This window comes from Acomys minous (assembly GCF_964271855.1).
Source record: "Acomys minous genome assembly, chromosome: 16".
In the NCBI taxonomy this organism is placed as follows: Eukaryota; Metazoa; Chordata; class Mammalia; order Rodentia; family Muridae; genus Acomys; species Acomys minous.
The window spans coordinates 14,011,679-14,038,960 of record NC_140498.1 but is presented as its reverse complement, the minus strand read 5'-3'; the positions used below and the strand labels follow the sequence as shown (position 1 = coordinate 14,038,960).

The following is a 27,282-nucleotide window of genomic DNA, read 5'->3' as shown; positions in this document are numbered from 1 at the left end:
TAGGACAGCCAGGGCTGCCGAGAGAACCCGACTCAAAAAAGCGGGGAGGGGGACACTAGGCAAAAATGAGGCACCCCTTCACAAATTTCCAGAAGGGATCAACTGAGAAAGGCGGACATGGAGTGCCCACCCTGAATGTGGGTAGCACCATCCCATGGCTAAGGTCTCAGGCTGAATTAGGGCTGGAGAGATAGCTCAGTGGTTAGGGTAAGGGTACTTGTAGAGTTGGGTCCATGGTACAGTGCTTGCCTTGCAAATGAAAGGACCTGGGTTTAGTCCTCAGTTCTGAGGGGGAATTTTTTTTTTAAAGATCACTTGCTACTCTTGCGGAGGACCTGGGTTCTGTTCCCAGCACCCACATGCCATCACTGCGATGCAGCCTTTGTCATTGTTGCTGCTTGTTCACTTCAGCCAGCGCTAAGTGGTGCAGATCTGGCAGGAATGGAAATGTGGCTTTGGCCAAATTAAGGAAGGTATGCTCTACCAATGCCAAGGAAATTTGATTCACCTTTGGTTTCTGAAACAAACCTCTGATCCCCTGTGTATTACATGGAGCCTTGGCCATCGATTAGGAGAAACAGCACAGGGCTCCTCTCTGGTTGCAATTCCTTTGTCACGAGCTCTGCTCCGACATCTGAAGGTTGCTCTCGGATCCATGGCCCTCCCGGCAGGAATCTTCCCCAACAGTAACCCGCTCCAGAACAGAAGTGGCCATGGCTCCAGAAAGAACCAAGGACCACATTCTTCGGCACAGAAGTTCCACTTATCATTAATGCCAGGAACTTGGCTTTGGCCAGGAATTTATCTTTTTTTTGTTTGTTTGTTTGTTTTTCATTTTTCAGTTGGGGGGAGGGCGGGCACGGTATATTAGTTGGAGTTCTCTAAAGGGAACAGAACTGATAAAACAGATATATTCCTTTATATATAAAATGAATATATTCTGTAGTCTGGATAGTCTAACAATGGCTGTTTTCCAACAGAATGGCCAAGATTCTGGTAGTCGTTCAGCCCATGAGGCTGGGAATCTCAGCATCCCAAGCTGAAGCTGGAGTCCAGACGGCTCCTAGAGAGCTCCTGGCCTCTGTTGGAATCCAAAAGAAATAGGTTCTGATACCAGCAAAGGATGCCTCAGCAACAGGGTAGATGAACTTGTCGTCCAGAGTGAGGGCACGCAGGCAAAAAGCAAAAGCTTCCTTCTTCTGAGTCCCTCTGTGTGTGCTGCACCCCAAAGGTGTGGCATGGATTTAGGGTCAGTCTTACCCCTTCAGTTGATCCAATCAAGAAAACCATCCCAGGCAGGCCCAGCTGCTGGGGTTTAGCTGATTCCATGTGTACCACGGCGACAGCAGAGATCAGCCATCACAAGGCGTTTGTGAGCTGCCCAGGGTGCATGCTGGGAACTGAGCTCCGGTCCTCCTCTTCCTTAACCCTTGTGCCTCTGCAGCTCCAGGAACTTGTTTGTTTGTGGGTTTGCGGGTTTATTCTAATTGTGATTTCCATCTCCAGGGCCAGTAGAGGCCAAAGCGTTCTTGGTTTTTATTGTGACTTTGGGTGGTGGTGAGCAAACAAAAAAATGTACCAACTCTCCCACCCCAAAAGGCCTTTGAATGCTTTCTCACCACCCAAAGCTCATCTGGTCAATGGTCCTTGAGGTTCACAGAGAGGTGCCCACTCTCAGGGTCTCACTTTCCAAGGAGGATCTGCTAGAAGTGAGTAGACTCGCCAGTGAGCCAGCTTGTCCTTGCTTTTCTCTGCTCCCGGACGTCTCTTCTGAGCCCCAGTGCATGACGGGCTTTGAGTAAGGCTTCAGGAATACCTGAGGAAGAAGAAGATGGGGCCGTGTGCTTAGGGCCTGGGATTTTACAAACTGCTCCAAGAGAAGAACTAGCGACAGAAGCAGGAGTCAGCAGAGTACATGCATAGTCAAGACATCAGAGCAGACACTCTTGCCTTGTATCTACCTACTTGTGTCCCTATAAGGTTGACAGTATAAGCTGGGGAGAGGCTCACTAATATGCTTGCTCTACACACGTGAGGACCTGACTTTAATCCCTAGCATAAAAAGCTGGGTGTGGCAACATAGGCCTGCAACCTCAGCACTGAGGAATGGAGCCAAGAGGACCCCGGGGGTCTCGTTGGCCAGCCAGTGTCTGAATCTGTGAGCTCCAGGTCCTAAGGACACTTGTGGCGGTGTGAAAGAAAATGGTCCCCAATAGGCCTAGAGAGAGTGACACTATTGAGAGGCGTGGCCTTGTTGAGGTAGGTGTGGCCTTGAGGGAAGAAGTGTGTCACTGGGGCTGGCCTTTGGACTTTCAGAAACCCAAGCCAGCCAGGCCCAGTGTCATTCGCTCTTCCTGCGTCTTGCTGATCCCAGATGTAGAACTCTCAGCTACCTCTCCAGCACCACATCTGCCTTGTGTGCCGCCATGCTGCCTTCCCACCATGACGATAATGGACTAAATCTCTGAACTGTAACCTCGGACGCAGTTAAATGTTTTCCTTTGTAAGAGTTGCCGTGGCCATGGTGTCTCTTCACAGCACTAGAAACTCTAAGACACCCTATCTGAAAAAAACAAAATGGAGAAAGATGCTTGGTGCTGCCTTCTGGCTCACACACACACACACACACACACACACACACACACACACACACACTGCTGTGCTCTGTGCTTTGCTGGGTGGAGGGAAACCTACACAAAACTAAGCTGGTAGAACTCAGAGCCCACATGTGGTTCATGGACCTGGGTGCTCCTCGTGGTCATCCTGACCTTTCCTGAGCACCTTCTGTCACCACCCCTACCTTACCAGGATCAGCTGATGTTTCTGTTTATCTTTTTTGTCACCTCCCAGCCTGATTGCCAACTCACCGTGATAGAGTTAGTGTACTTGGCTGATTGGAGGGGCCCCTTAGCACCATGTGGGCCTGAGGTACAACAGACCAGGGGTACTGCTCAGAAGGAAGTCAAGGAATCTACCCTCAAGAGCAAGTCAGGAACTGAGGCACAGCTGCATGCACGCACACATGCACTCACACAGGCATGCATATGCACTTACACCTGCTTGGCTGTCCGGCCTCAGCCTCAGCCCCAGCCCATACCACCCTCGTTCCTGGGTGTTTACATCTGCCCTGTGCCTTCTGTTCAGCCCTCAACCCCATCCCTACCCCAGATCAGGCGGCTGGGCTTTCTCGGGCTCTGAGAACACTGCTTCTGGGCTCCGGTCCCACTGTACTGCACTCTTCCTGGGAGGTCCCAGAGCCTGGATGCCCAGGCACAGACTGTTGGAACCCTTGTGATTTGGTCCCTGGCCCTGGGCTCCAGGCCAGGCACCTGCTTTTCCAACTGGAGAATGAGCAGTCAGGATGAAGGGGCAGGCTCGGTGGAAGTGGGCGGGCCTTGAAAGTTTGCTGGCCTTGTGAGCACTCAAAATTAAAACAAAACAAAACAAAACAAAACAAAAAAACAGTATGCAAGGCAGCAAGTGTTGCTGTCAAAGAAGCTGCTGTGTGTGTCCTCGCTTGGTTTTTCCACAACCCTCTCTGCCACCCTGACTGCTCTCTCCCCCGCAGGAATGAGGCAGTTGGTTGCTATGTTTCAGATGAGGCAAATGAATTGCCGAGGGTTGGCGTCAAGCTCAACAGATGAATCCAGGCACAACTGTGGGCAGGCTTTGACCGGGAGAAAGGGTTGGTGTTCGAGAACTGCCTGCAAAGGGCCTGTTTCTGTGCAATGCAGACAACATGAAAACCACCAGTAACCTGTGTGTCTACCGATGTGTGTGTGTGTGTGTGTGTGTGTGTGTGTGTGTGTGTGTGTGTATGTGTGTGTGTGTGTATGTGTGTATGTGTGTGTGTGTGTGTGTGTGTGTGTATGTGTGTGTGTGTGTCTCCATGGGAGCAGTGGTCTGCATGGTGCTCCTGGGTCCTTCCATCTTCCTTTTCCCATGCACTAAATGCCGTTGGCCCTCAAGGATTATTTGGTGAATATTCTTCTAGGCCGTAAACTTCTGACTTTGAAGAGCTCATGCTCCATTCAAGGTCTTAGAAAGAGCTCCACAGACCTCCTTACTTGATCTTCAACACAATTTTTTAAATTCTGAGGTAGGTGGCCAATATTTAGAAGCTGAGGGAATTCCCACAAAAATCTGGGTCTCATTGCTGAGCCTACATCCCCACGGGATTCCCGTATGGTCTAGGGGTTTCCAGTCCAGCCCTGTCCCATACATACATCCTCAAGCTGACCAGCTCCAAGAACAGATGGCCTGCAGCCCCCTCTCAAGCTCAGGCATTAGCATGCATTTGCGAAGAACTGGTCAGAATCTCCTGAGCCTGGCATCTGGCTAGCTCAGAGCCCCAGACATTCCAGAATGCCATTGGGGGAAGGCTGGAGAGGAAAGACTTCAGCTCCTGTTTGCAGAAGAGGAGGGTGAAGACCGGGCTGGCGTATGCAGCTCCCACCACATCTTCATCTTCCTGAATGTTTGACTGAGAATGCAACATTCTGCATCAGAGGGTATCTCTGTGAACTGGGGGAGAGTGTCTCTGTAACTGGGGAGCTGCTGCTTGAGGTTCCAAGACCTGTGCCATTCTTCCTGGCTTGCCCACAATAGTAGTTTAAGAATTATCAAATGGGGGGCTGGAGAGATGGCTTAGAGGTTAAGAGCGCTGGCTGCTCTTCCAGGGGTCCTGAGTTCAATTCCCAGCAACCACATGGTGGCTCACAACTATCTATAATGAGATGTGGTGCCCTCTTCTGGTGTGCAGTGACCAGGTTTCCACTTGGCAGATGACAATTCAGAGACCTAAGCACCACGCCAGAGCTTGTCTGTAGAGAAGGTAGATGTTGAGCTGGACGGAGGTGAGGGGGTGGGGAGGTGGGGTGGGGACGTTGGCTCAGTTGGCAGTGTCTGCCTAGTGTGCAAGACGCCCTGAGCTGGATCCCCAGCACCACATAAACCAGGCGTGATGGCACGTGCCTATGATCCCAGCCCTTGGGAGGTGGAGATCAGCCTGGGTTACATGGGAAAGAAAAGAGTCGGGTTCTGCCCAGCATCTGTCTGACCCAGGGGCTGTGCTCATGCCCATTCCCCAGGGTGTCCCTCTCCCTGGGAAGTGAGACAGGAGTTAGGGTAAAAGTCCGCTTTTAACCAGCAGGGCTGTGGGTCCCAGAGTGGTAGAGTGGAGTCCGCACCTAGGCTTCACCCTCATTCCTCGTCCCTTCCTTCTTTCTCAGGGCATCTCCCCCACAGCTTGTGATGGGACTCCCCACGCTGCTCATCCCAGAGTGTGTAGTTCCTCCACCCTAGTTTCCCTGCTTTTCTGCCCGTGTGTGTATATGAGCCTTCCCACAAGAGCCTGATTAATCACTCGGAGCTGAAGGTTACCAAGAAAAATATGCCAGAGCGTGACAGGCCATTAGTATTTGTGTTGCAGGGGAACCAGTCATCATGTTAATTGGTGCTCGCTTTGGAGCCGAGCGGAGCTCTCTTGATCGCTGCCTCCTCCCTTCCTATACCCTCCGCGCCAGGAAAATGCACCTTCCCGCCTTCCACTCACCACCCGCAGCCTCATTTCACCCCGTGAATGCCGGGGTCATCTGAACTGCCTCGGAGGAGTAGGGCAAGAATGCGGGCCAGTGAGGGGTGCAGGAGGTCACTGCGTCAAGCCTGCCCGTGGCCCTGGAGATGTCAGCCCTGTGGTTTGGGTGGTCAGCAGGCGCGCCTTCCAAAACACAGGCGGTGCCAAGGCCCAGAGAGGAGTGAAGCCCGCCCTTGGGGACCCTCCAAATCAGTGGTTTCCACCCGAACCCAGCTGGACTCTGAACCACCCTCTCATCTCTCTCACTCTTCTCCCACTTCTATTCCTCCCTCCCTTCTTTCTTCGCTCTTTTTCTCCTCTTCCTCCTTCCCCGTCTTCCTTCCTTCTTTCTTTCTCTTACCTCTATGCCTCCTCCCTGCACACCTATGTCCATTCTAAGATGTGGACAGGACCCGCCCCCTCTCTGAGAGGGGCCCTATTTTTGTGTATCACCCCAAACCAAGATTCGTGTGTATTTGTCATCTGCAGGGGGTGGGGGGGGTTGAGGGGGGTCCATGCTCAGTTCCAGCTTAGAGAAACAGTCCTGTGCAAAACATCAGCGTATCTAAGGAAGGCCATTGTGACGGGGCTTTTAATTTGAAACAACATCAGAGTTCACCCACAGGAGAAGATGAGTGGCTCTGGAGGTCCGGTGTGGGATGTGGTGAGATGTGGGGCTATGGAAAGCACTGCGGTGGAAGCCAGGCATGGTGGCACACACTCGTGACCACGGTACTCCGGGATACGGAGGCAGGTGAATCCTTTCAGAGTCAGCCATGGCTACAATAAGGATCTTGAGAGCAGCCAGGGTAAGTGAGGCTGTGTCCAAATTGCATAAGCAGGGTTCTGCCACGTCATGTGGAAAAAGTAGATTGTCACACAAACACTGCATGGAGGGGCCTTACACACACACACACACACACACACACACACACACGGGGTGGGGGATGTGCTCAAGACTTGCAGCAGGGGTGACCCAGGAGACAGTGGAGTGAAGTATCCATTCTCTATTTCTGGGCTAGAACACAGACCGAAAGTATCTTGAGGGAGGCCAAGGGTGGTGACCTGGAGGCGGAAACCATGAAGGAACACCGTGTAGCTTGCTTCCCCTGGCTTCCTCAGCTGCTTTTTAAAATGCTGCCACAGCCCAGGCCCATCTGCTCAGCAGTGGCACCACTCACAGTGGGCTGGGACTTCCTCCATCAGCAGCAATTCAGATATTCCCCTACAAGCCACTCTGAAGGGAGAGGCAGGTCCTAGATGGAGATGCCTTCTTCCCAGGTATGTCTGGGGTTTGTTGTTGTTTTCCCACACTGAAAAAAAAAAGATTTATTTATTTACTGTGCATTCAATATCCTGCCTGCATGTGGGCCTGCCCACCAGAAGAGGGCACCAAATCTCATTACAGATGGTTATGAGCCACCATGTGGTTGCTGGGAATTGAACTTGAGACCACTGGAAAAGCAGACAGTGCTCTTAACCCCTGAGCCATCTCTCCAGCCCTTTATTTCTCACTTAATTGGAAAGTGGTAGACTTCAAGAAAGGAAAGTAATTAATCCAGTCACCTTCTACACGGTTGTTAACTTGCCGCCCCGCCCCGCCCCGCCCCCATGAGAGGATGGCGTCATAATCCTGCCTACAAAGAACCTTTGCTTCCCAGCAAAGAGCGTATGCCATACTTATACAGCCTTAAGAGATGCACCCTCTCCATCTAAGGCAATCAGGAACAACTTGCTCAGCACGCCTTAATGAGACAGGTCATTAGTGAAGGATGCTGGCTTCCAGTTCCTCCTCGGGCATGCCGAGGCTCTAGCACCCAGTGCCTTTGTGTCAGTGTGCTCTCTTTCCCAGAACATTGCTCTATGAATTCCACGGCAGCCCGCTCGAGTGGCCTCTCCTTTTGTGGACCTCTCTTGTCCTTGGAGCAGGAATGCCTTTCTCTGTATTTGTGGAACTGAGCTTATCATCCACTTCCCCATCAGCTGATGCCGCCCCTGACTGGTTCCGGAGACCTCAGCTGCCCGTACCTGCGCTGTCCCATGCAGTGCAGAATAAGTAAGGCTGACCTGAGCTGCCCAGATCGGGTGTTTACCTTACGGACATGAAAGGCTGAGCAGGCTATAAAGAACTAAAGGAAGCCACTTGGACAGTGGGTTTTAAAAGTGGCATTTAATTTCTCTTGCACGTCCTATTCTTCCAACCGTGAACGTGCTTTTACTGGTATAATGTTTTTATATGCTTCCCAGAGGAGAGCCGGGTCACCCACAGGAATGAGGTCTCAGTAACTGGGCAGTGACAAGCCCGGGTGCATTAACACTGTGGAGCCCTGGGTCTCACTGCTGCGAACCTGAGCTTACACCCTTGACCTCGCATGATGCTGGCTCTCTGACTGAGATAACTATCTGCGTCCCTCGATGGTCATAAGATAACCTCAGGACTGACCACTTCTTGCTACAGCGCACGCAGGTCTCTGACCCTCCTTGTTTGGATCTGAACTTACGATGCACGAGCTACGAGCCACATCTTCTATTCATAGAGAATGCCTGTGCGTGAGACGGGAGCACTGACCGCCAGCTAGGGGAGAGTGTGCATGCGTGTGCACATTCATGTTTGAACGTGGAACAAATCAGAATCCCCAGGCATGGAGCAGCGCATGCTCAGCTGGAGACCTGGAGCACGTCCCCCCACCCGCTCCTGCCTCCCCCCATTACTGCTCTGAGTTCAGAGCACAAAGAACCCTAGCCCGTATCCCCTCACACACGAGAGCTCCTCCTGCAGCTACAGCGTTCCCTCTGGGCAGCGCTGATGTGTGTTTTCTGGCTCTTGACAAATTAAAACAAACCTAGCATTGAAAAGTACAAATTGCTCACAGCTGGGGCAGAGAGAAAATTACAGGGGTAGATAAATAGGGTAGCGTTTAGAAAAAGGACAAACACTGTCTATGCTGGTTCCTGGGTGCCTCTCAGAAGGAGCCATCGGATTCCAGGAGGCAAGCTTCATCCGGGGTTTCTCCCGTTAATGGAACATTCCATGGTGGGACAGTAGAGTCATGCAGTGCCAGGGCTGGAGAGAGCCTTCAAGTCCACAAAGTCCAACCGCGCATCCGACATGAGGTCAGTCAGGTTAGTCAGTGCTGACTGCCTCTCGTTGGGCTGACAATGGCGGCAGCTCTGATGTGAACTTCCTTCTTTATACTGAACTGAGCTGTAGCCCCCTGCAGTGGTGATTCTGGCTCCGGACAGTGTGATATGAGGACAGGGCGTGAGCCAGAGAGCACAGGTTGTTGACACTAGGCGAATCCTCTACCTCTCCTTCCGGTGATCTCCTTGTCAGCTGAACTGGGGCTGTGTCCCTCATTTGGGGTAATCATAGGAGCAAGACAGGCAGCGAGGGAAATGACCTGCTAGATCTACAGGCTCTGATCTCCAAAGGAGACTGTAACATACTGCCATTAGTAAGTAGGGGACCGGGCTTCAGAAGGACTGTGGACACATCAGGCTGAGGAGACTTACAAGGCTCCTCTCCCCAGCATTACAAAGGCAATTGCAGTTGCTGGGGATTAGACTCCAGTGGAGCGGCCTGTAAACTGTGAGCAGACCACGGATACAGCTTTCCTCATTAATCACTGGAGGCGTTTCAGTGATGTAGCTCTTTTGGGGTCACCCATGCCCCAGTGAGTTACCCCAATAACTTACGGGTTCATGGAAATAGACTTGGAGAATCATTTCTTTGGTTCACTGTTGGTGCCCTATCAGGGATAAAGAGACATTTATTCATGTCTCCCGGGGGGGTGTGGGGGGGTGGGGGGGGAGGATGGGGAGGGGGGAATCATGCAAAAAACAAAAACAAACAAACATTGAAAAACCAATCCAGAGATAAACTGTTGGAGTCAGGAGATGGTGGCGCACGCCTTTAATCCCAGCATTCGGAAAGCAGAGGCAGGTGGATCTCTGTGAGTTCAAAGCCAGCCTAGTCTACAGATCAAGTTCCAGGACAGCCAGAGCTACATAGAGAAACCCTGTCTGGAAAAACTGAGGGGGAGGGAGAGGGAGGGAGAAGAGAAAAACTATTGGATTTGGACACCTCTAGTATGAGTGACTAGTGTGACTAGTGTGACTAGTGTGACTAGTGTGGCTTGTCATGTGACATATGTAAACACTACACACCTGACAAGTTAGTGACTGGCTTAAATCCTACAGGACCTTCCTTATGTAATGTCTGTGCTATGTCACTAGTGGTCACACCCAAAACACAGCCATCTCACAAAGCAGACATAGATCTAATGGGCTGAGAACACATATCGCTCCTCTGCTTAAGTAGAGTGGCATTTAGGTGTTCCTACCTAATGCAGTCAGCTCCTTTTTACTTGCCTGCTGAGAAGGCATCTTTGGCTTCAGGACACTAGCTCCGGGAACTTGGATACTCCCAAGAGAGTATACCTGGATGGCAGCCTCTCCCGGCGTGCCTTCTGTCTTCCCACTGGTGGCAGGCGAGAGTTTTCAAGGTGCCTGTTGTCTGCAGGCATCTGAAACTGTAAAAGCAGAACGCAACAAAGTAAATCAAATCAGCATTGTTCACAACAAGATGTCTCTTAGCACCGTCCAGATGCTAGGTGCCAGGAGGGAAATAAATTACCCAGGAAATCTGCGGGGAGGGGGCGGAAGAAGCCCACACAGCGCCCCCCTCCCCGAGACTGTGAGTGGGCACCATCTGGGGGTGCCGCTCTGGGGAGCACTTCAGGCATGAATATGATGCCCTAGGACAGAGACACAGAGCAAGACGCTCGGAGCTGAGGTGCGTACAAGACTAAAGGAGAACAGTGAGGAAGTCGGGGGGCAGAATGAGCCCAGCGGAGCATGAGATTCGGGGAGACAAGGCTCAAGGATGAGAAGGAGGAGGAGTCCCCGGTACCGCCGAGAGGCCTGGATTGTCACCACATGAACTGTAGTAGCAAGTGGAATGAGAAGCCAGAAGACTCCTGTCTTTCAGATTAATTCCTGGGTAGAAACTTCCAGAAGCAGCCAAAAAAAAACCTCAAAAGTTCTGATTTAGTGCTGCTACCCAGTGTGTAAGTAGTCCGAGAAGTCCAAACACCCAATGTTGGCTTAGAGTGACGTGTGTGTGTGTGTGTGTGTGTGTGTGTGTGTGTGTGTGTGTGTGTAGGTGCACACATGCCACAGCATGCATGTGGAGCTCAGAGGACAGCTTGCAGAGATCACTCCCCCTTCCACCATGTGGAAATAAGAGCTGGAACTCATATTATGAGTCCTGGCAGCAAGCGCCTTTACCCCCTCAGCCATCTCGCCCACCCTTTTATTTCTTGGTGGGGAGTTGACAGCCGGTTAGAGAGGTGCTTAAAAAGCTCCGACGACGTGTGCTCGGCTTTTTCCTTTCTATGAATTGTGCAGGAAAATCCCCCAGGGGGACGCTTTTGCCCTTTAACAAACGAGAAGCTGACAGACAGATACATTGCTGGAATGGAAATTTTCTTTTCCTTTCTTGATAACACTGTGATAGGCAGGGAGGCCTGCATCCTTCGTGGACCACGTGTTACTCCTAGACATCTGTCGAGTGACGGGATTTAAAAACAGCCACCAAGAGCCCAAACTAAGGACCAGAACTGCCCAAGAGCCTGATCCCCTGAATGGGCTGCAGCAGCTGGGGGGAAAGCTGCAGCTGATTGTCAGGGAGTCGTTTTCAGAAAACAGCATAATTAACTCCATCAGGGTGGGTTTCTGAGTATTTTTATTCGTTGTCTGACGAGTACACAGATTTATGCCCCTGCTCACCTGCTGAAAAGAGACCAAGGCATTTAGCTGAAATTAAAAATGCAGGGAAGGCTGGCTGTCTAGGTAATAGCAGTTCTCCCAGTGGGTGACTCACCTTGTATGGAGTGGGGACAAGCAGTTTGTGTGATGGAGTGCTTTCCAGCTCTGGGAGCACCTGGAGGGAGGATGCCGCTGCTCACGGAAGGAGCACAGGCCATCCTTAAACCCACCAAAGGCGGGATGCGGGCAGAGACCTGCGCACTCGAGGAGTGGGGTCATTTGTAATGTGATAGCAAAGAAAATGTTTGGGGAAGGCTTATGCGTGTCCAGCCATGCGATCTCAGGTTGTTATAAAGTTCACTTGTTAACCTACACCATGGACCGGCGGGCTCCTCTCTGAAAGAGAGATGGTGAAAGGTTGGATTCCCGGGGCGCCATTGTACTAGTTACTCCTGGTTGTACTGTGATGAAATACCCGTTGAAAGCAACTTAAAGCAGAAAAGGGCTCATGTTTGGGGGTACAGACTATATCATTGCAGGGAAATCCTAAGAGGCGCTGCTCATATGGTGTCCACAGTCAAGAAACTGGAGCTGGTCATGGTGGCGCACGCCTGTAATCCCAGCATGCACAAGGGAGGCAGAGGCAGGCAGATGTCTGTGAGTTCGAGGCCAACCTGGTATACAAAGCGAGTCCGGGACAGCCAAGGTTACACAGAGAAACCCTGACTCGAAACACACCCCCAAAAAAGAAAGAGAAAGAAAGAAAAGAAAAAAAGGGGGAGTGGTGCACGCTGGTGCTCAATTCACTTGGTCCTTTTTACTCCGTCCAGGACCCCAGGTGGAGGTTGGGGCCACATATATTTAGGGTAGGTCCTCCCACATCAGTTAACCTAACCTAGAAGTGTCCTCACAGACTGGCCCAGACCTGGACAGTTGTGGACCCTGCCAGTTGCCAGCCAGCTCCAACCACTCGTAAGCTCAGCCCGTGCCAGGCCCACCCTGAGTCTATTGCCGTAGGTGCCAACTATGGTTAGCTTTCTTGTGGGGTCTTCTAGGAGCCCTAGGATGAGCTGAGGCTCAGTGGGGTCACATCGGAGTCGCCTGTCTTCGTGCCCACTGCTTCCTGCTCAAGGGCTTACTCTTGTGTTCACCCTAGAACCTGAGACTGATTGGTGAACCCAATGGCCCTCGGTTCCTAAAAGATTGGGTGTGCCCAGAGGTACCATGGAGGACTTGCGGCTACACCAAGCCCTCGATGGGAGAGGCCAGAGAGGCTTGCCATTACTGACCCCAGGGCGATTGCCCACAACCTCTGGATACAACCCTGTCCCACGAGAAGCTGTCTGCCGTCCCCCTGCCCCTCTTTCTCCCCTCATCCAGAAATAACCAGTATGATTTCACCCCAACTTCTCTTCATGTTTTCTTACCCCCATCGCTACCTGCCATCCAAAGCCCCTTCCATACCCAGGGAAGGTTCTCACCGAGGAGACCTGGTGGGTGGGACAGCTTCCACCCCTGCGCCTTCCTGCTTGACTCACCCAGTAAGCCGTGCATTTCAGGGATGGGGTACATTGACTTGACTCCACTAGAGGTTGTTGATGGTGTTGTTGTTGTTGTTTGTTTGTTTGTTTGTTTTTTAATGCAGGGGCTGGGGACATGGCTCGGTTGGCAAAATGTTTGCCCTGCAAGCCTGGGAGCCTGAGTTCAGTTCCCAGAACCCACATTAAAAAGAAAGAAAGAACGAACAGACACAGTGGCACACACTTGTAATCCCAGCACTGGGGAAGTAGAAAGGGGCAAGATCACAAGCCAGTGAGAGATCCTGACACAGAAAACAGGGGAGATGACTCCTGAGGAACAGTGCATGCATAGGCAGGTGTTTCCCTGGGAGCTGGACTCTTGGAGCCCAGTGCATACCAAAAGCTGCAGATGCTCAAGTCCTGGATACAAGATGGTGTAGCATTTGCATAGAACTTGCACATATCCCCCGAACTTCAGTAAGTCATCTGCGTTGGAGGCTAGAGAGATGGCTCAGTGGGTAAAGGCACTTGCTGTCAGGCCTAATAGCCAGAGTTTAGTCCTCAGGATCGACATGGTGGAGGGAGAGAACTGACTCCTGCAAGTTGTCCTCTGATCCACACGTGTGTACCATACCACGTGTACACCTGCTCATGTACACATGCGCAAGCCTGTGCACTCACACACAAACATAATTTTTTTTAATGGCAAGGTTTGCCTGTGTAGCCTTGGCTGTCCTTGACTCACTTTGTAGACCAGGCTGGCCTTGAACTCACAGAGATCCAACTGCCTCTGCCTCCCAAGTACTGGGATTACAGGCATGTGCCTCCATGCCCAGCCACAAATGTAATTTTTAAAACTTACCCCTACGCTGTTTATCATATACAGTACAATGGATAGTGTGTGGGTAGTTACTAAGCCTTATTGCAGGGTTACCTTGTGTTAGGCTTTATCCTTCCTTATTCAGGGGATAATGACAAGAAAAACAAGTCTGTGACATGAGCAGAACAGATGCAGTAGATTTTTCTAGTATTTTCTACACACCGTTGTGTGTGTGTGTAGCAAGATTGTCTCGCCATGGATGCAGGGCACTGACTGTACAAATGGTTGGCTCCAGCTTCTTTCTCCTGTCCCAAACCCAAACATTTACACTCTGGAACTCTTGCTGTTTTGTCACTTCTCTGTGGTACCACAGTTGTGGCATTATATGGAAAAATTTTTTGAAAAGTGGTTGTCTTAAACCGATCACGTGATTTAGAAATGTTAAGGCTTTGAAAGGCAGCTTGTGAATCGGCTGTCACATAATTAAAAGGGGCGCCTGCTAGTTGTTCCATTGGCCTCTGACAAAGAGCTTCTGCCCAATTCCCACAGATCTGCGGTGGCCTTGATGGCTTCCAGCCTCCGAGACAAGAGGCTGGCAGATGTAAAACATCCCCCCACCCCGACCCCATGCACGCACACTTTTCCTGGCAGCCTCCTCCGTAGTGAGAGGAAAAACCCAGCATGCCCCCCTAGAGTCTTTGAAGAAGGAAACGCGCCCTTGGCATTTCAAAGACCTTGAGTCTTTAGGAAGTATTTAGAGGAATGACCTGCTGAGATGAGCAGATGGGAACAGCCCTATCTAGATATGACAGTGGGCACCTGTGTGTTCTCAGAAGCATGGTCACCACATCGACTAGGGGCATTGTAAGAAGCACCTGCCTTTACCGTCCCCTGGCATTCTCCATGTGACCAGCTTTTCTCTAACAGGCTGCCAGCTGCTGGCTTCAAGCCCCCACCCCCACCTCCCCCACACATCCAGTGTTGGTGGCATATGAACTCAGTCCATCTGCAGAGGCTGTTTCCAAACAGTGTCGTGGCCACGGGAATCAGGAATCGGGCCCTCAATGCATCGCATTAGGGGTGCAGTTCAGATCATGAGCCCTTTCTGAGCTCGGCTCTCCCTGAGACTCGCCTGTAGAATCCAAAAGCACGGGCTAGCACGATGGCTTCGCATGTAAAGGTGCCTGCCACTGCGCCTGAAAAAATGCAATCACTAGAACCCACGTGGTGGAAGGAGAGAGCATTTCAACACCCCCACCCCAACTGAGAGAGATGGGGGTGGGTGGCCTCAAGTCCCCCGCACTCAGGCCTCAGCAGCTGAGAAACTCGGGGAAAGCCCCGTGAGCCCCAGTTTCCTCTCCTCTGACACCAGAACCAATAGCAGCAGCTGTGTGGTGCTCAGGTCTCCCACTCAGGAGGGGCAGTGGAGAGGGCATTCACCCAAGTGGGCACCAGGGCAGAGGGACAGGTGTGCATTTTATGGCATGGGGAGAAGCCCTGAACCGAGAGATAGCCCTGCCATGCTCACCTACTGTGTGTGACTCTGGTAATGTCATTAACTTCTCCCAGCTCTCTCACTACTGAAATAATAAGTTGTGGAGGCGGAGAGGGTTGAGTGACAGTGTGTGCTGGTCGGAATCAGGTGATGGGTGAGATCAGTCTCTATAGACACGGTGCTGTAATTTGTAACTATTTGTTGAGTAAATTACATCTCTACTCTGAGCCTTAGTGTCTTCTTCTGCAAACAGGACCACCAGACACTCTTGTGCTGTGGGTGTCTGAGGTAATGCATGTGGAGCCGGGAGACACCCCCTCCCTCCGCACCCCCACCCCCCTGGTGTGAGCCAGGCTCAGCAGGTGTCCTCCGTAATTGTCACCATGGTGACGATCATCGTCCTCATTTACAGTTCCTTTTAGCTCCCAACCCTGTGACCTTCTGAGATGTCCCCGTGCAAGGAGACTGGTAAAATAAGGCAGCCCTGCTTTGAGTAAACACGCCTTCTCGTAAGGACAGGAGGCCAGTAATTGCCCCTTAAATAATCACTCCAACTTTACCACGAGCTGTCGAAAGGCCCTAATTGGCCAATCAGTAACAACTGCAGCCATCTGCATTAGGGCTCTGCACAGTGAGGGCCTCAGTGATCTCACGAGTGGAAGTGACAGTCTCCCTCCGTGGGAGCGCTGGTGTGCAGCACCGAAGATGGTGTCACTCATGAGCTAACGGCCCACTGGTTGAATGCAGCCCAGAAGCAGCAGCCGGGCAGGCGGTGCGCTGTGGACTTTCTCTTTCCTCAGGAAGACTGTTCCCACAGGAGCAGCCTCCCACCAAAGCTTGGCCACGCCTCTTGCGGGAGGTGGGGTGTCTCACTGCCAGGAGTGCATGCTGGCTGGCTGCTCTGCCTTGCTCTTTGTGCGAACATAATCCCTCCCCTGTATATTTTTCAATTGCTCCACCTTCATGATGCCAGGCAACAACCTGGCACACCCTTCATCCTGAAGAGGTGTCTGGTGTAGGCCCCACAGCCCCCCAACTCCCCTCAGAGCCGTTGTAAGTGGTACCTGGGGTGACCTTCTGGGTTCCACAGAATCTCAGCCCTTCTCCCCTACATCAAGTGGAGAGCCTCTGCTAGCTTCCCAGATCACCTCTTCTGAGGGACCTGCCCTCCAGGTCACAGCTGGGGAGGCAAAACTAAAACAAAACAAACAAACAAAACTAAGGCTTGACTCTATTTTTATTTGTTATTGGTTTTTTGCTTATTGTTATTAGAAATGGTACCAATTGCACATTTATGGGGCTTATATAAAGTCATCTTTAAAAACAAATAAAGAGGGCTGTGGAGATAGCTCAGTGGGTAAGAGTGCTTCCTGTGCATGATTGGAGACCTGAGTTCGAATCCCCAGCACTCACGTAAAAAGCCAGGCATGGTTGTGTATGTCTGTAACCCCAGCCTTGGGATATGGAGGCAGGTGGATCATTATGCCCATATTGTTCAGTATGTATGTATGTATGCATGCATACACTGTGTATGCACATGTATTAGGCATACATGTGCCCATAGCCCACATATGAAAGTCAGAGGACATCTTGTGGGAATCTGTTTTTTCTTTCTACCGCATGGTCCCTGGAATTGAACTCAGGTGCCTGGAATTGAACTCTGTGACCCTCGTGCCATCTTAATTACTACAGCTGAATAGTAAGTTCAGGCAGTGACGAGATCAAGAAATGTGAGTCGGGGCTAGAGAGATGGCTCAGAGGTTAAGAGCACTGACCGCTCTTCCAAAGGTCCTGAGTTCAGTTCCCAGCAACCACATGGTGGCTCTCAGCCATCTATAATGAGATCTGGTGCCCTCTTCTGGCGTGGGGGTGTACTTGCAGATAGAACATTGTATACATAATAAATCTTTTTTAAAAAGGAGAAAGAAACATGAGTCTTCCGACATCTCCTTTTCTAAAAGACCTCCACTATTCTGAATCCTTTGTTGCCATATAGGGGTGTGTGTGTGTGTGTGTGTGTGTGTGTGTGTGTGTGTGTGTGTGTGTGTGTGCGTGCGCGTGCGTGCGTGCGTGCGTGCGTTGTTTTGTTTTGTTTTGTTTTTCAAGACAGGGTTTCTCTGTGTAACAGCTCTGGCTGTCCTGGAACTCAAACTGGCCTCAAACTCACGGAGATCCACCTGCCTCTGCCTCCCAAGTGCTAGGATTAAAGGCGTGCGCCACCACCACCCGGCCTATTGCCATATAGGTTTTAAGAGCAGTTCGCCAACTGTCATCTCTGAAGAGAAGGCAAAGGCACCGTGATCCCAGCAGCTTTAAGTCTGTGTCACTCGGCACCATTGCCATCCTCACCCCTGATCCCTGGACAAGGGATGAACTCCCATCTGTCTTAGTGTTCCACTTTGTCCAGCCACGTCTTGTGTTTTGTTTTGTTTATTTTTTTGAGACAAGGTTTTTCTGTGCCTCCCTGGCTGTCCTGGAACTCATTCTGTAGAGAAGACTAGCCTCAAATTCAGAGATCTGTCTGCTTCTGCCTCTGCCTCTGAAGTGTTGGGATCAAAGGCATGCAACACGACACCCTGCTAATGTTCTGTAGTTTTTGGATCATGCACTTGTTCTGCTGACGTGTGAATGGTATTTTTGTCATTTTGACAGGGTCAGTCTCCTCAGGAAACAACAGTCTTTCTATCAGGAAATGAGGGAATAGACACTAGGCAAGCATAGGCAGCTGTGTGGGCTGCCACCCTTGAATGTGAAGTCTCTGTGTTCCAGCACTGGTACACCACTGGCCCTCTGTGAACCTCAGTTTCCCCATTTGTAAATGTCGGCCTCTGTCCTTCTTGGCTCTGTCTGAGGCACATTGCACAGTGAACTGGGAAATCAGTGTCCAAACTATAGTGGATCACAGAGCAGCTCCCACTCGGCCACTCCGAGCCACCTCTCTCCCCTCTGTCTCCTCTCAGAGCACCTGAAGAGACCACTGGAGGACTACATGGCCCTTTTCCCCAACGTGAGGATTCTCCGGACCAAGAAACGGGAAGGCCTGATAAGGACCCGCATGCTGGGGGCTTCGGCCGCCATCGGAGATGTCATCACATTCTTAGATTCACACTGTGAAGCCAACGTCAACTGGCTCCCCCCTTTGCTGGGTAAGGAGTCGGGCAGCCTGGAATTGGTGGGTGGGTGGTCCGCCACTCCAGGGTGACACTAAGACTTCTGCTTGCCTGGCAGCACCCAGCAGAGCTCCAGACTCCTCAAGGAGCTCTGAAGTTTAGGGCTGTCCCCTTGTTTTATAGAGTAGGAGAGTGTCAAGCATCAGAGACAAGACGACTTCTCTCAGATCGCCTTAAGGCCGTTGGAGAGCAAGTCAAATCTTTCTACCACTGAGAGCCAAATTATGGGACCTAGGGATATAGCTCAATTGGTAGAGCACTTGCTTAGCATGCATGAGTCTTTGGGTTCGATCCCCAGTACTGCGCTACATAAATGAGGAATGAAGGGACTGTCACCCCAGCACTTGAGAGGTGGAGGCAAAGGGATCAGAAGTTGGAAGTCATCCTCAGCTAAGTAGTAAGTCTAAGGCCACACTGGGATTCATAAGACCCTGTCTTAAACAACAGAATGAAATTATGGTGGCAGTGAGGGCTGTGTGTTTAAATCAAGCCAAAATTGTTACTGCTCAACACCAGTACTGTGAGCCAGGTAGGTCGCAGGGAAGATCGCCAGCCTCACAGCGTGCACAGTACTGAACAGTCTTGTAGCAGAAGAAACTGAAGTAAACTAAGTATGGTGGTACACTCGGGAGGCAGAGGCAAGCGGAGCGCTGTGAGTTCAAGGCCGGCCTGGTCTACAAAGTGAGTCTAGGCCAGCCAAAGCTACACAGAGAAACCCTGCCTTGAAAAAACAAAATAAATAAATAAATAAATAAATAAATAAATAAGAGAAAGGAAGGAAGGAAGAGACTGAAGTTGAGGTGCTCAGTGGCCTTCTTGTACCCTTGGGCCACTGGTGTCAAAGTCACCGTATATCAGGCACCAGAGCCTGTCGTTTTCCACAAGGCCATACTTCTTCCCAAGTTTCTTTCCTCCCAGATGCTTGGGGTGGGGGTGGGGGTGGGGGGGTAAGGGGGGGGGAAACAATCCAAGAAATTCCTACTGAAGCCTGTGGAGAGAGTGAGGGCATGAGGGACTTAGAGTGGAGGAAGACGAAATTAGGGCACAAGAAGATCCACCCAGAGCGAGGCAGTAAGCAGATGCTTCCATGCAGACAGCGAAGACGGGTGACCTGTCAAGGCTGGCAGACGTGACCTGGCAGAGCCAGGGTAAGCTGTGAGGTTATAAGTGAACTCTGTCTCAGAGGACCGACGTGAATGACAAAAGACCCATGATGCCCCAGCCGGACACTCCACCCCAGACATGCTTTATGGTGGTCAGAGGGGCCTCAATTGTTACCAAGTGCTTCCTGGCCCAGCAACCTCAGCAGCCACCATGTAGGTGAGGACCAAATGCCAGCCTCATACAGTCTTACAGGATGACCCAGCTAGGTTTGTTTTTTTTTTTCCTGACCACATCACTAAGAACTTACTGGGTTATGCAGTTCTAACGATCGCGCCCAGGGCTCTCACTGGGCTGAGAGAACGACCAGAATTTCTGGTAAACTGTGTATTTAATTAAGCCAAGCAATGGCCTGCGTCTGCCTCTCATTACTGAAGGAGAGACAGAATGGAAAAGCCTCGGCCTCAGCGGCCAGCACATTTGCAGTCCGAGAGGGGCGGCCGTGTGGAGGGTCCTTTAGAGAGAATGAAGTGGTGGACCACTGAGTCGAGCATGTCTAAACAGCCCTTAACTCTGTTTCTATGGAAATAGGTGAGGGCTATTTTCATCCTCCGCAGAAGGAAGACGCATCCCCTCTCGCTCTCTTTTTTTTTTTTTCTCCCCTCTAGTAGAAACACAAGAACTCTCCCATGTGGATCCCAGCGTGGCTTTTGTCTGTGAACCCATTAACACCCCCAGGCTTGGCTGGTTCTGCTCTCATTAGTGATTAGACATTATGGAGCCTGAGGACACAGCCTGGTGGGAAAGCCACTCTTGCAGCCGTCATCGCATCATTACTGTCATGGTCCTCAAGGTTTAGAGAGTCCGTCCGAGTTCAGGGCTCATCTAGACTTGGGTTTGTCTTACACAGTCCAGCAGGCAGGCTGCGCGTTCTTGCCCACATTCTGCGCGGGACAAGGAGGACGGAGGCTTCTGTCAGGGTCTTGCAGTAACTGTCACGGTCATAGAAAACGAGGATCCCAGCGTCTCAGTCTTCAGAGACCCGCCCCGCCCCCACAAGAAAACCAGAGCTCCAAGGCATCAGCCCATCACGTCCAAAGCTGCACTATGAAGGGGTGACATCGGGATGTGAACCCCGGGCACTCAGTTCCCAAACAAGTACAGCGACGCAGGCCCCTGCCGTCTGCAGGGTCAGTTGTCAGTCATCCTTGACACCAGTAATCCGGAAGTGAAGTCACCACAGAGGTCTTAAATAGTTAGGATAGGGGTTCTCCCTCGGGCCACCAAGCATCATGAAGACTCTCCCACCTAGGGGAGTCTGTCCACAGGCAGAGTAAAGCCAGGTACCAGGAATTCTGACTCAGTGGGTGAGGAGAGCAGTGCCAGACATACAGCATTGGCCATGCTATTGTCCATTTGGGGATACATGACACAAGTGGCATTTCTGTAATTCTCTCTGTGTGTGTGTGTGTGTGTGTGTGTGTGTGTGTGTGTGTGTGTGTGTGATGGCTAGTACCTGGCCAAAGAAATGCTCTACCACTAAGCAGCCTCTCCGGGCTCTGTAACTTTTAAATCATGTGTCACAGTTAGAAATGCAGTGGTCATCACAGTTCACCACACACCTGCGCGCACACAGTGGGACTCAACCATGCTTCCTAACATTTTGCCTGTAGTGGAATCTGCTGTCTGGTGAAGCGAGGTTAATGGCCACTGTTCTGTAAGCTTGTATGCATGTATGTATGTATATGCACACATGCACAAAGTTTCATCCCTCACCTGCCCACCCCGTAGGTCATCAGGTCATGGCTGTTTTGTGAAAATTTCTGTATGGCTCGATGAAGTGTGCATCCTGCCCTTCTCTAGCCGTCTAGGGCCCACATTGCAAGTCTTGAATGTGACCCTTGACCCTGAGCAGCAGGCTCCCAAACACAGCCCGTCTGCCTCTCATAGCAGATCATTGACTCCACAATGGTCCTCTTGAAGCAGTCAGAGAGAGCTCCCTGTGGGAATGACAGGGTAGAGCAGACCAGCACTGGGGTCCTTGTGGTTGACTGGGCACAGTGACTCAGTCAGCCCCTCCCAGGCTTGAAAGGAACCATAACATGGATTTGGGCCAGGGCCCTGTTTGCCTGTAGCATTCCATGGGGGTGGCGCACTCTGCCCGCATACCTTCTGCCTTGGGATGTTGGCTCCCTCTTGCATAGTTTGGGCTGTTTAAAAACTCAAGCTCAGCCGGGAGTGGTGGTGCACACCTGTAATCCCAGCACTCGGGAGACAGAGGCAGGCAGATCGCTGTGAGTTCGAGGCCAGCTTGGTCTACAAAGTGACTCCAGGAGAGCCAAGGCTAACACAGAGAGACCTTGTCTTGAAAAACCAAAAAAATAAAAATAAAAATTCAAGCCGCACTCTCTTTTACTGCTGATCACAGCTGTGGGTGCCCGTGAGCAGTTAAGGACAGACAGATGCTAGGGAACCTGGCTGCTTTGGGCCATGAGTCATGATCAGGATTTTGCAGTAAGGAGCATGGCATGGCCAGAACAGGGATCCCCAAAGAAGATCAGTGTCTGTCCATGACAGAGCCCTGTGGTTCGACATTTCCCCCCCAACCTCTCTCTTCCTTTCTTCCTTTTTCCGAGACAGGATTTCTCTGTGTAGCCTTGGTTGTCCGGGACTCACTTTGTAGACCAGGCTGGCCTCGAACTCACAGAGACCCATCTGCTTCTGCCTCCCAAGTGCTGGGACTATAGACTTGCACCACTGCGCCCTGCTCATGATTTGACGTTATTCAAGCCCTTTAACAACCTCCAAGGTAGACCCCCCAACACCCCACTTCACAGGAGAGACCCTTGGGCTTGGAGATGTTGTCTGAAGAACTCTCTCCAGTGGTGCTGGGCCTGCGAGGAAGCCATGGGCGTCCTGGGAGCTGCTGCCTCCACTAATGGGCATCTCTCCACCACCACCTCAGACCGCATCGCTCGGAACCGAAAGACCATTGTGTGCCCAATGATCGACGTCATTGACCACGATGACTTCCGGTATGAGACACAAGCGGGGGACGCCATGCGCGGTGCCTTCGATTGGGAGATGTATTACAAACGAATCCCCATCCCTCCAGAGCTGCAAAAGGCTGACCCCAGCGACCCATTTGAGTAAGTACAAATGGTCTGGGCTCATACTGGTGGTGACTCAGGGACCCTACCCAAGCGTGAAAGCATCCCATTCTCTCACACCCCTTTCTCTATCCCCAGTCTTGGATATCCCTCCCAGATATGGCTCCTCTCTTTGCAAGCAGCCATGTCTCAAGTGCAGCAGCTGTCCTAAACCACCCCGGGTTAATGTCGCCTCGGGTGACACAACAGAAGTTGAGCGAGGGGGTTTTCATCCCACTGACACTTGCCTGCTCTATCACCACAGTTTCTTCCTAGAAGGACAGGGTATGGAGTCGGTAGTTTGGTGGTTTGGACCTGTGGCCTAAAGACAAGGTCAGAAGCCAGCTGTGACTGGCCGGTAGCTGTGGACCATCCCATAAATTACCTGGGGCTGCTGCCTTTCCACAAGGGCAAGATCAGAATAGCAACAGTGAGAAGGACACTTAACTTAACTACTTGCAGGATAACCTGCGGTGTGCCATACCCTCAGTGATGTCCCAGGGATGCCCTCTTGTATGAAGGTCCCCTCCGCCCTGCCACAAAGGAAGGCTTAGGCACATGGTTAGTTGAAGCCTTGAGTCCTGGAAGCAAGCAGAGCCATGAAGGCTGTCTTCCAGCATGTTGCTTTGAAGGTACGGATTTGTCAACAGACTGGGACCCAGCCATCCACCCTGATAGGTTTGCACACAGCAGGCATTAAGCAGCTTCGGCTCGGTGCCTCCCTGTCGGTGTGAGGCTCCATGGTTTCTTCCAGACCCCATCATCTCACACCCTGACTCTCTTATCCCCTGGCTACCCCTGTGTTCATCATGTCTGTGCCTTGCTGCTGTGGTCCCCTCCTATCCTGCGCTGTTTACCCTCCAGAAACCTCTTAAGTACCCTTTCCTCTGAGCATCCTTCCTTACTCCCTGACTCCTTTCTCACCATCCCCCCGCCCCCCCCCCGCCCCAGGGCTGGAAGCAAATGCAGTCTTTGCCTTCCTTAGTGCTTTTGTGCACTTCCCATAGGCCTTTACTATCTTCCATCTGTCTCCTGGATCCCTTTATGATGGGGGTGACTTCTCCACTATATTGTTGTCCCCCAAAGGACACTGGTTTGTCTCCTGACCCCTCCGGTACCTGCTTCATGGGTGGCATTCAGTGATGAATGGATGAATGAATGAATGAATGAATGAAGTTCATCCTTGCTCCCGGAGTAACTGGAAGGATTGAGCTGGCAACTATGGACAGCACAGCCGAGCAAGCATCTGCTGAGCTCAGCGAGAGAGAACCCTCAAAGGAGCCAGCTCCAAACCAGGTGCTTGGGCTCTGCTTCCATTGGCCTGGCAAGGGCCCAGCAATCTGTGTTCTGCAGCGCAAGCGCACACATGCACACAGACACAGACACACAGACACACAGACACACAGACACACACACACACACACACACACACACTGAAGACAACAGTTCAGACTCTGTACCTAAGGGGAAGGCTGGAGATGTGTCTATGGTGCAGCTGAGAGGCCTATGGGGAGGAGCTGCTGCTGCTTTCATTTCACAAGTAACCCCTCAGGTGTGAGAGGAAGTGGCAGGCAAGAAGGCCAGGACCTCTCCCACCCACGAAGCCTTGGAGTCTCCAGCAGACAAGCTGGGTTTTGGGGGGACACCATCAGCTGGGGAGCAGGGCCTCTGACTGCATGTCCTCATACCACACCCCTTTCCTGGCAGGTCTCCCGTGATGGCTGGAGGGTTGTTCGCTGTGGACCGGAAGTGGTTCTGGGAGCTGGGCGGATATGACCCTGGCTTGGAGATCTGGGGAGGGGAGCAGTATGAAATCTCCTTCAAGGTGAGTCTTGGCTCCCACGGGCAGCCAGTGTGGCATCTCTGCGCCTGCCAGCCACTCCCTGTAGTAGGGGGCCATGAGGGGGTGGAAGGGACCTTCAAGGTGCCTGGTCTCAACCATACATAGATCTGACCAGCAAGCATTTCTTCCACTTAGTGTGGCAAGGTTGTGACAGAGCTGCCCACCAGCATTGGGAAGATGAAGACTGACAAACCTAGGCTTTAGCCCATGTGGCCCCACAGACACCCGGCTGGCCAGCATGGCCACCTTTTCAAGTCTTCCCTCTTGTGCCTGTCACAGCCGTAGTTGGCAGAGACCACTAGGCAGAAGCTCCCCTGGAGGAGTTGGAAAGACCTCAGTCCAAGTTCTAATCTTGTCACTCGGTGGCTTTGGCTTTGAGCAGTTTAAATCACTTCTCCAGGCTTTGCCTCCTTAGCTGAATGAGATTGGTACACACACACACACACATACACACACACACACACACACACATACTTATACATACACACACACATACTTATACATACACACACAGATACACACATACTTATACACACACTCACAGAGATACACAGATACTTATACACACACACACACACACACACAGATACACAGATACCTATACACACACACACACACACACACAGATACTTATACACAGACACGCACACACAGAGGCCAGGACCTGGGCAGGTTAACTGAGATGACAAAAAAGTGCTTAACACAGCCTGGACCACAGCCAGAGATGAGTGGCTGACAGACACTGCCGAAGATGACACAAATCAATATTTGCTGTCGCCTCTGCATCAGCACGGAGCCAACAAGCTGCCTGACAGCGACGGTGGTGGAGTTACTCCTGAAGCAACTACTTTACAGCTAGCAACATGAGTGTACATTCTACTCTGGACTTGTGGGGTTCTGTTTGGGCCCCAGAAGGAGAAGGCTCAGCCCCCATGAGGGAATGAATAGCTTGCCCTCTGCTCTTTCGGTCCATCTGACCAGGATCAAGGGCTGCTGAGATGGCTCAGGGGTAAAGACACTCACTGCCAAGCCTGATGACCTGAGTCCCCTCTCCAGAACCCACATGGTAGAGGTAAAGAGCCACTTCCCACAAGCTGTCCTCTCTATATATGCTGTGGCACTCACTCACACACACACACACACACACACACACACACACACACACACACACACACACAAATACAACCAGGATTCAGTATAACCAGACCCTAGCCGACAAGCCCCCAACCCATGCAGGACAGCCAGCACCATTACAGGGTTGCGCATCCAGTGGTCAGTGCGGCAGTTCGATGTCGTGCGCTGTGGTGAAGGACCTCAGGGCTCGACCCAGGGTGGTCCATGTCAGATCCTAGCTCATCCACTTCCAGCAGCAGCTGTGTGGCCTTGGGTCAGGATGTCTCCCCTCACTGAGCCTTAATTTCAGCTTCCATAAAATGAGGTTGGTGGTTATGCGGTGCTTGTTGAGAATTAATGAGAGCATGCTTGCTTGGGGCTATTTAATAAGAGTCCTAAAGAACATTATCATTATCGAGATGTCGGCATCATCTACAGAACCGCTGCATGGTTCAGACCTTGGGAGTACACACAGCTCCCTGGGAGTCTGCATAACATTTCTCTGGTGTGATAGAGTAGCCAGCGTCTCTGTTAACCTCCAGGTCTTTGGTGCTTTCTCCTATGAGAGGACCAGCCTCCCGGACACAACTAATGTATTTAAGAGGTAATGCCCAAAGTACTGAGCAAAAGATTTGGCTGTACGCAACTGGGACAGATGCCCTGTAACGCGCAATCGCAGCCCTGTTGGAGGGAGTAAGATGCCACACAAGCCCTTCACGTGTGACAGACTGTAGAATCCTCACGGCCACCTACCTGTGAAGGTGATGCCACTTTACACCCACCTCACAGGAGCAAATAGGATTCAGACTTCACAGACTGCAGTGACTGGACCAGGGCCTGGCCCCAAGTCCACATATTGGCCTACTGTGAAAAAAGGACTAGCCCACGAAGACCAGCTGTGCATGCTCACCCTTGCTTCTCAGATCTTAACCTCTCTGCCTGGGGTCATATTCCTACTTGGTTATTTTTCAGGCTGACGGTGAATAGAGTGAGAAACAGTCTGAGTCAGAAGTAGCAAATACAGGGCTGGCTCAGTGGATAAGAGTACCCTAGTGCTCTTGCAGAGGACCTGTGTTCAAATCCCAGCACCCACACAGGATGGCTCACAACCTGCTCCTGCTCCAAACGATCAGACACCTCCTTGTGGCCTCTGTACCGACTTTTACATGTACAGACACATACATACTTTTGTTGTTGTTGTTTTTTGAGACGCGACTTCTCTGTGTAGCCCTGGCTATTCTAAAACTCACTCTGTAGACCAGGCTGGTGTCAAGCTCAGAGCTCCACCTTCCTCTGCCTCCCAAACGCTGGGATTAAAGGTGTGTACCACCACTGCCTGGTTTACATGATTTTTTAAAACTAAAATAAAGGTGTTTGAAAGGGAAAAGAAATAGCCTATGAGTCTCTCCTCAGATGTCTTTGGCCCAGTGGTAGGGGCCTCCCCAGCGGCTGTGCATTCTAAGGCTGCTTATCACATAGACTGATAAGTGATGGTGTGTGCTGCAGAGGTGATGGTGTGTGCCGCAGAAGTGATGGTGTGTGCCACGAAAGTGATGGTGTGTACCAGGGGTACAAGTTTTGTGAGTCATAATACAGAGGTCTTGTATGTTGAGTCAGTCTCTGTAATCCATGCAATCTACTTTGGCAGCGGCTACATTCTATTGGGTGCAGGGAAGTCACTGATCTGTCCAACAAACATCATTTCAGGATGCATCCTTCCAGGTTTG

General features: G+C 51.4%; 1 protein-coding gene across 2 annotated transcripts in view; it reads left to right on the top strand.

Annotated features, from left to right (window-relative positions):
- The window catches only part of GALNT10 (polypeptide N-acetylgalactosaminyltransferase 10), a 139,488-nt gene that overhangs the window by 96,924 nt on the left and 15,282 nt on the right, over positions 1-27,282 (top strand). For both annotated transcript variants that reach the window (XM_084761156.1, XM_084761157.1), the window contains exons 5-7: positions 18,140-18,325; positions 22,416-22,599; positions 24,307-24,424. In XM_084761156.1, the coding sequence (XP_084617282.1) occupies positions 18,140-18,325; positions 22,416-22,599; positions 24,307-24,424 (488 nt within the window). The remainder of the gene's footprint in view (positions 1-18,139; positions 18,326-22,415; positions 22,600-24,306; positions 24,425-27,282) is intronic.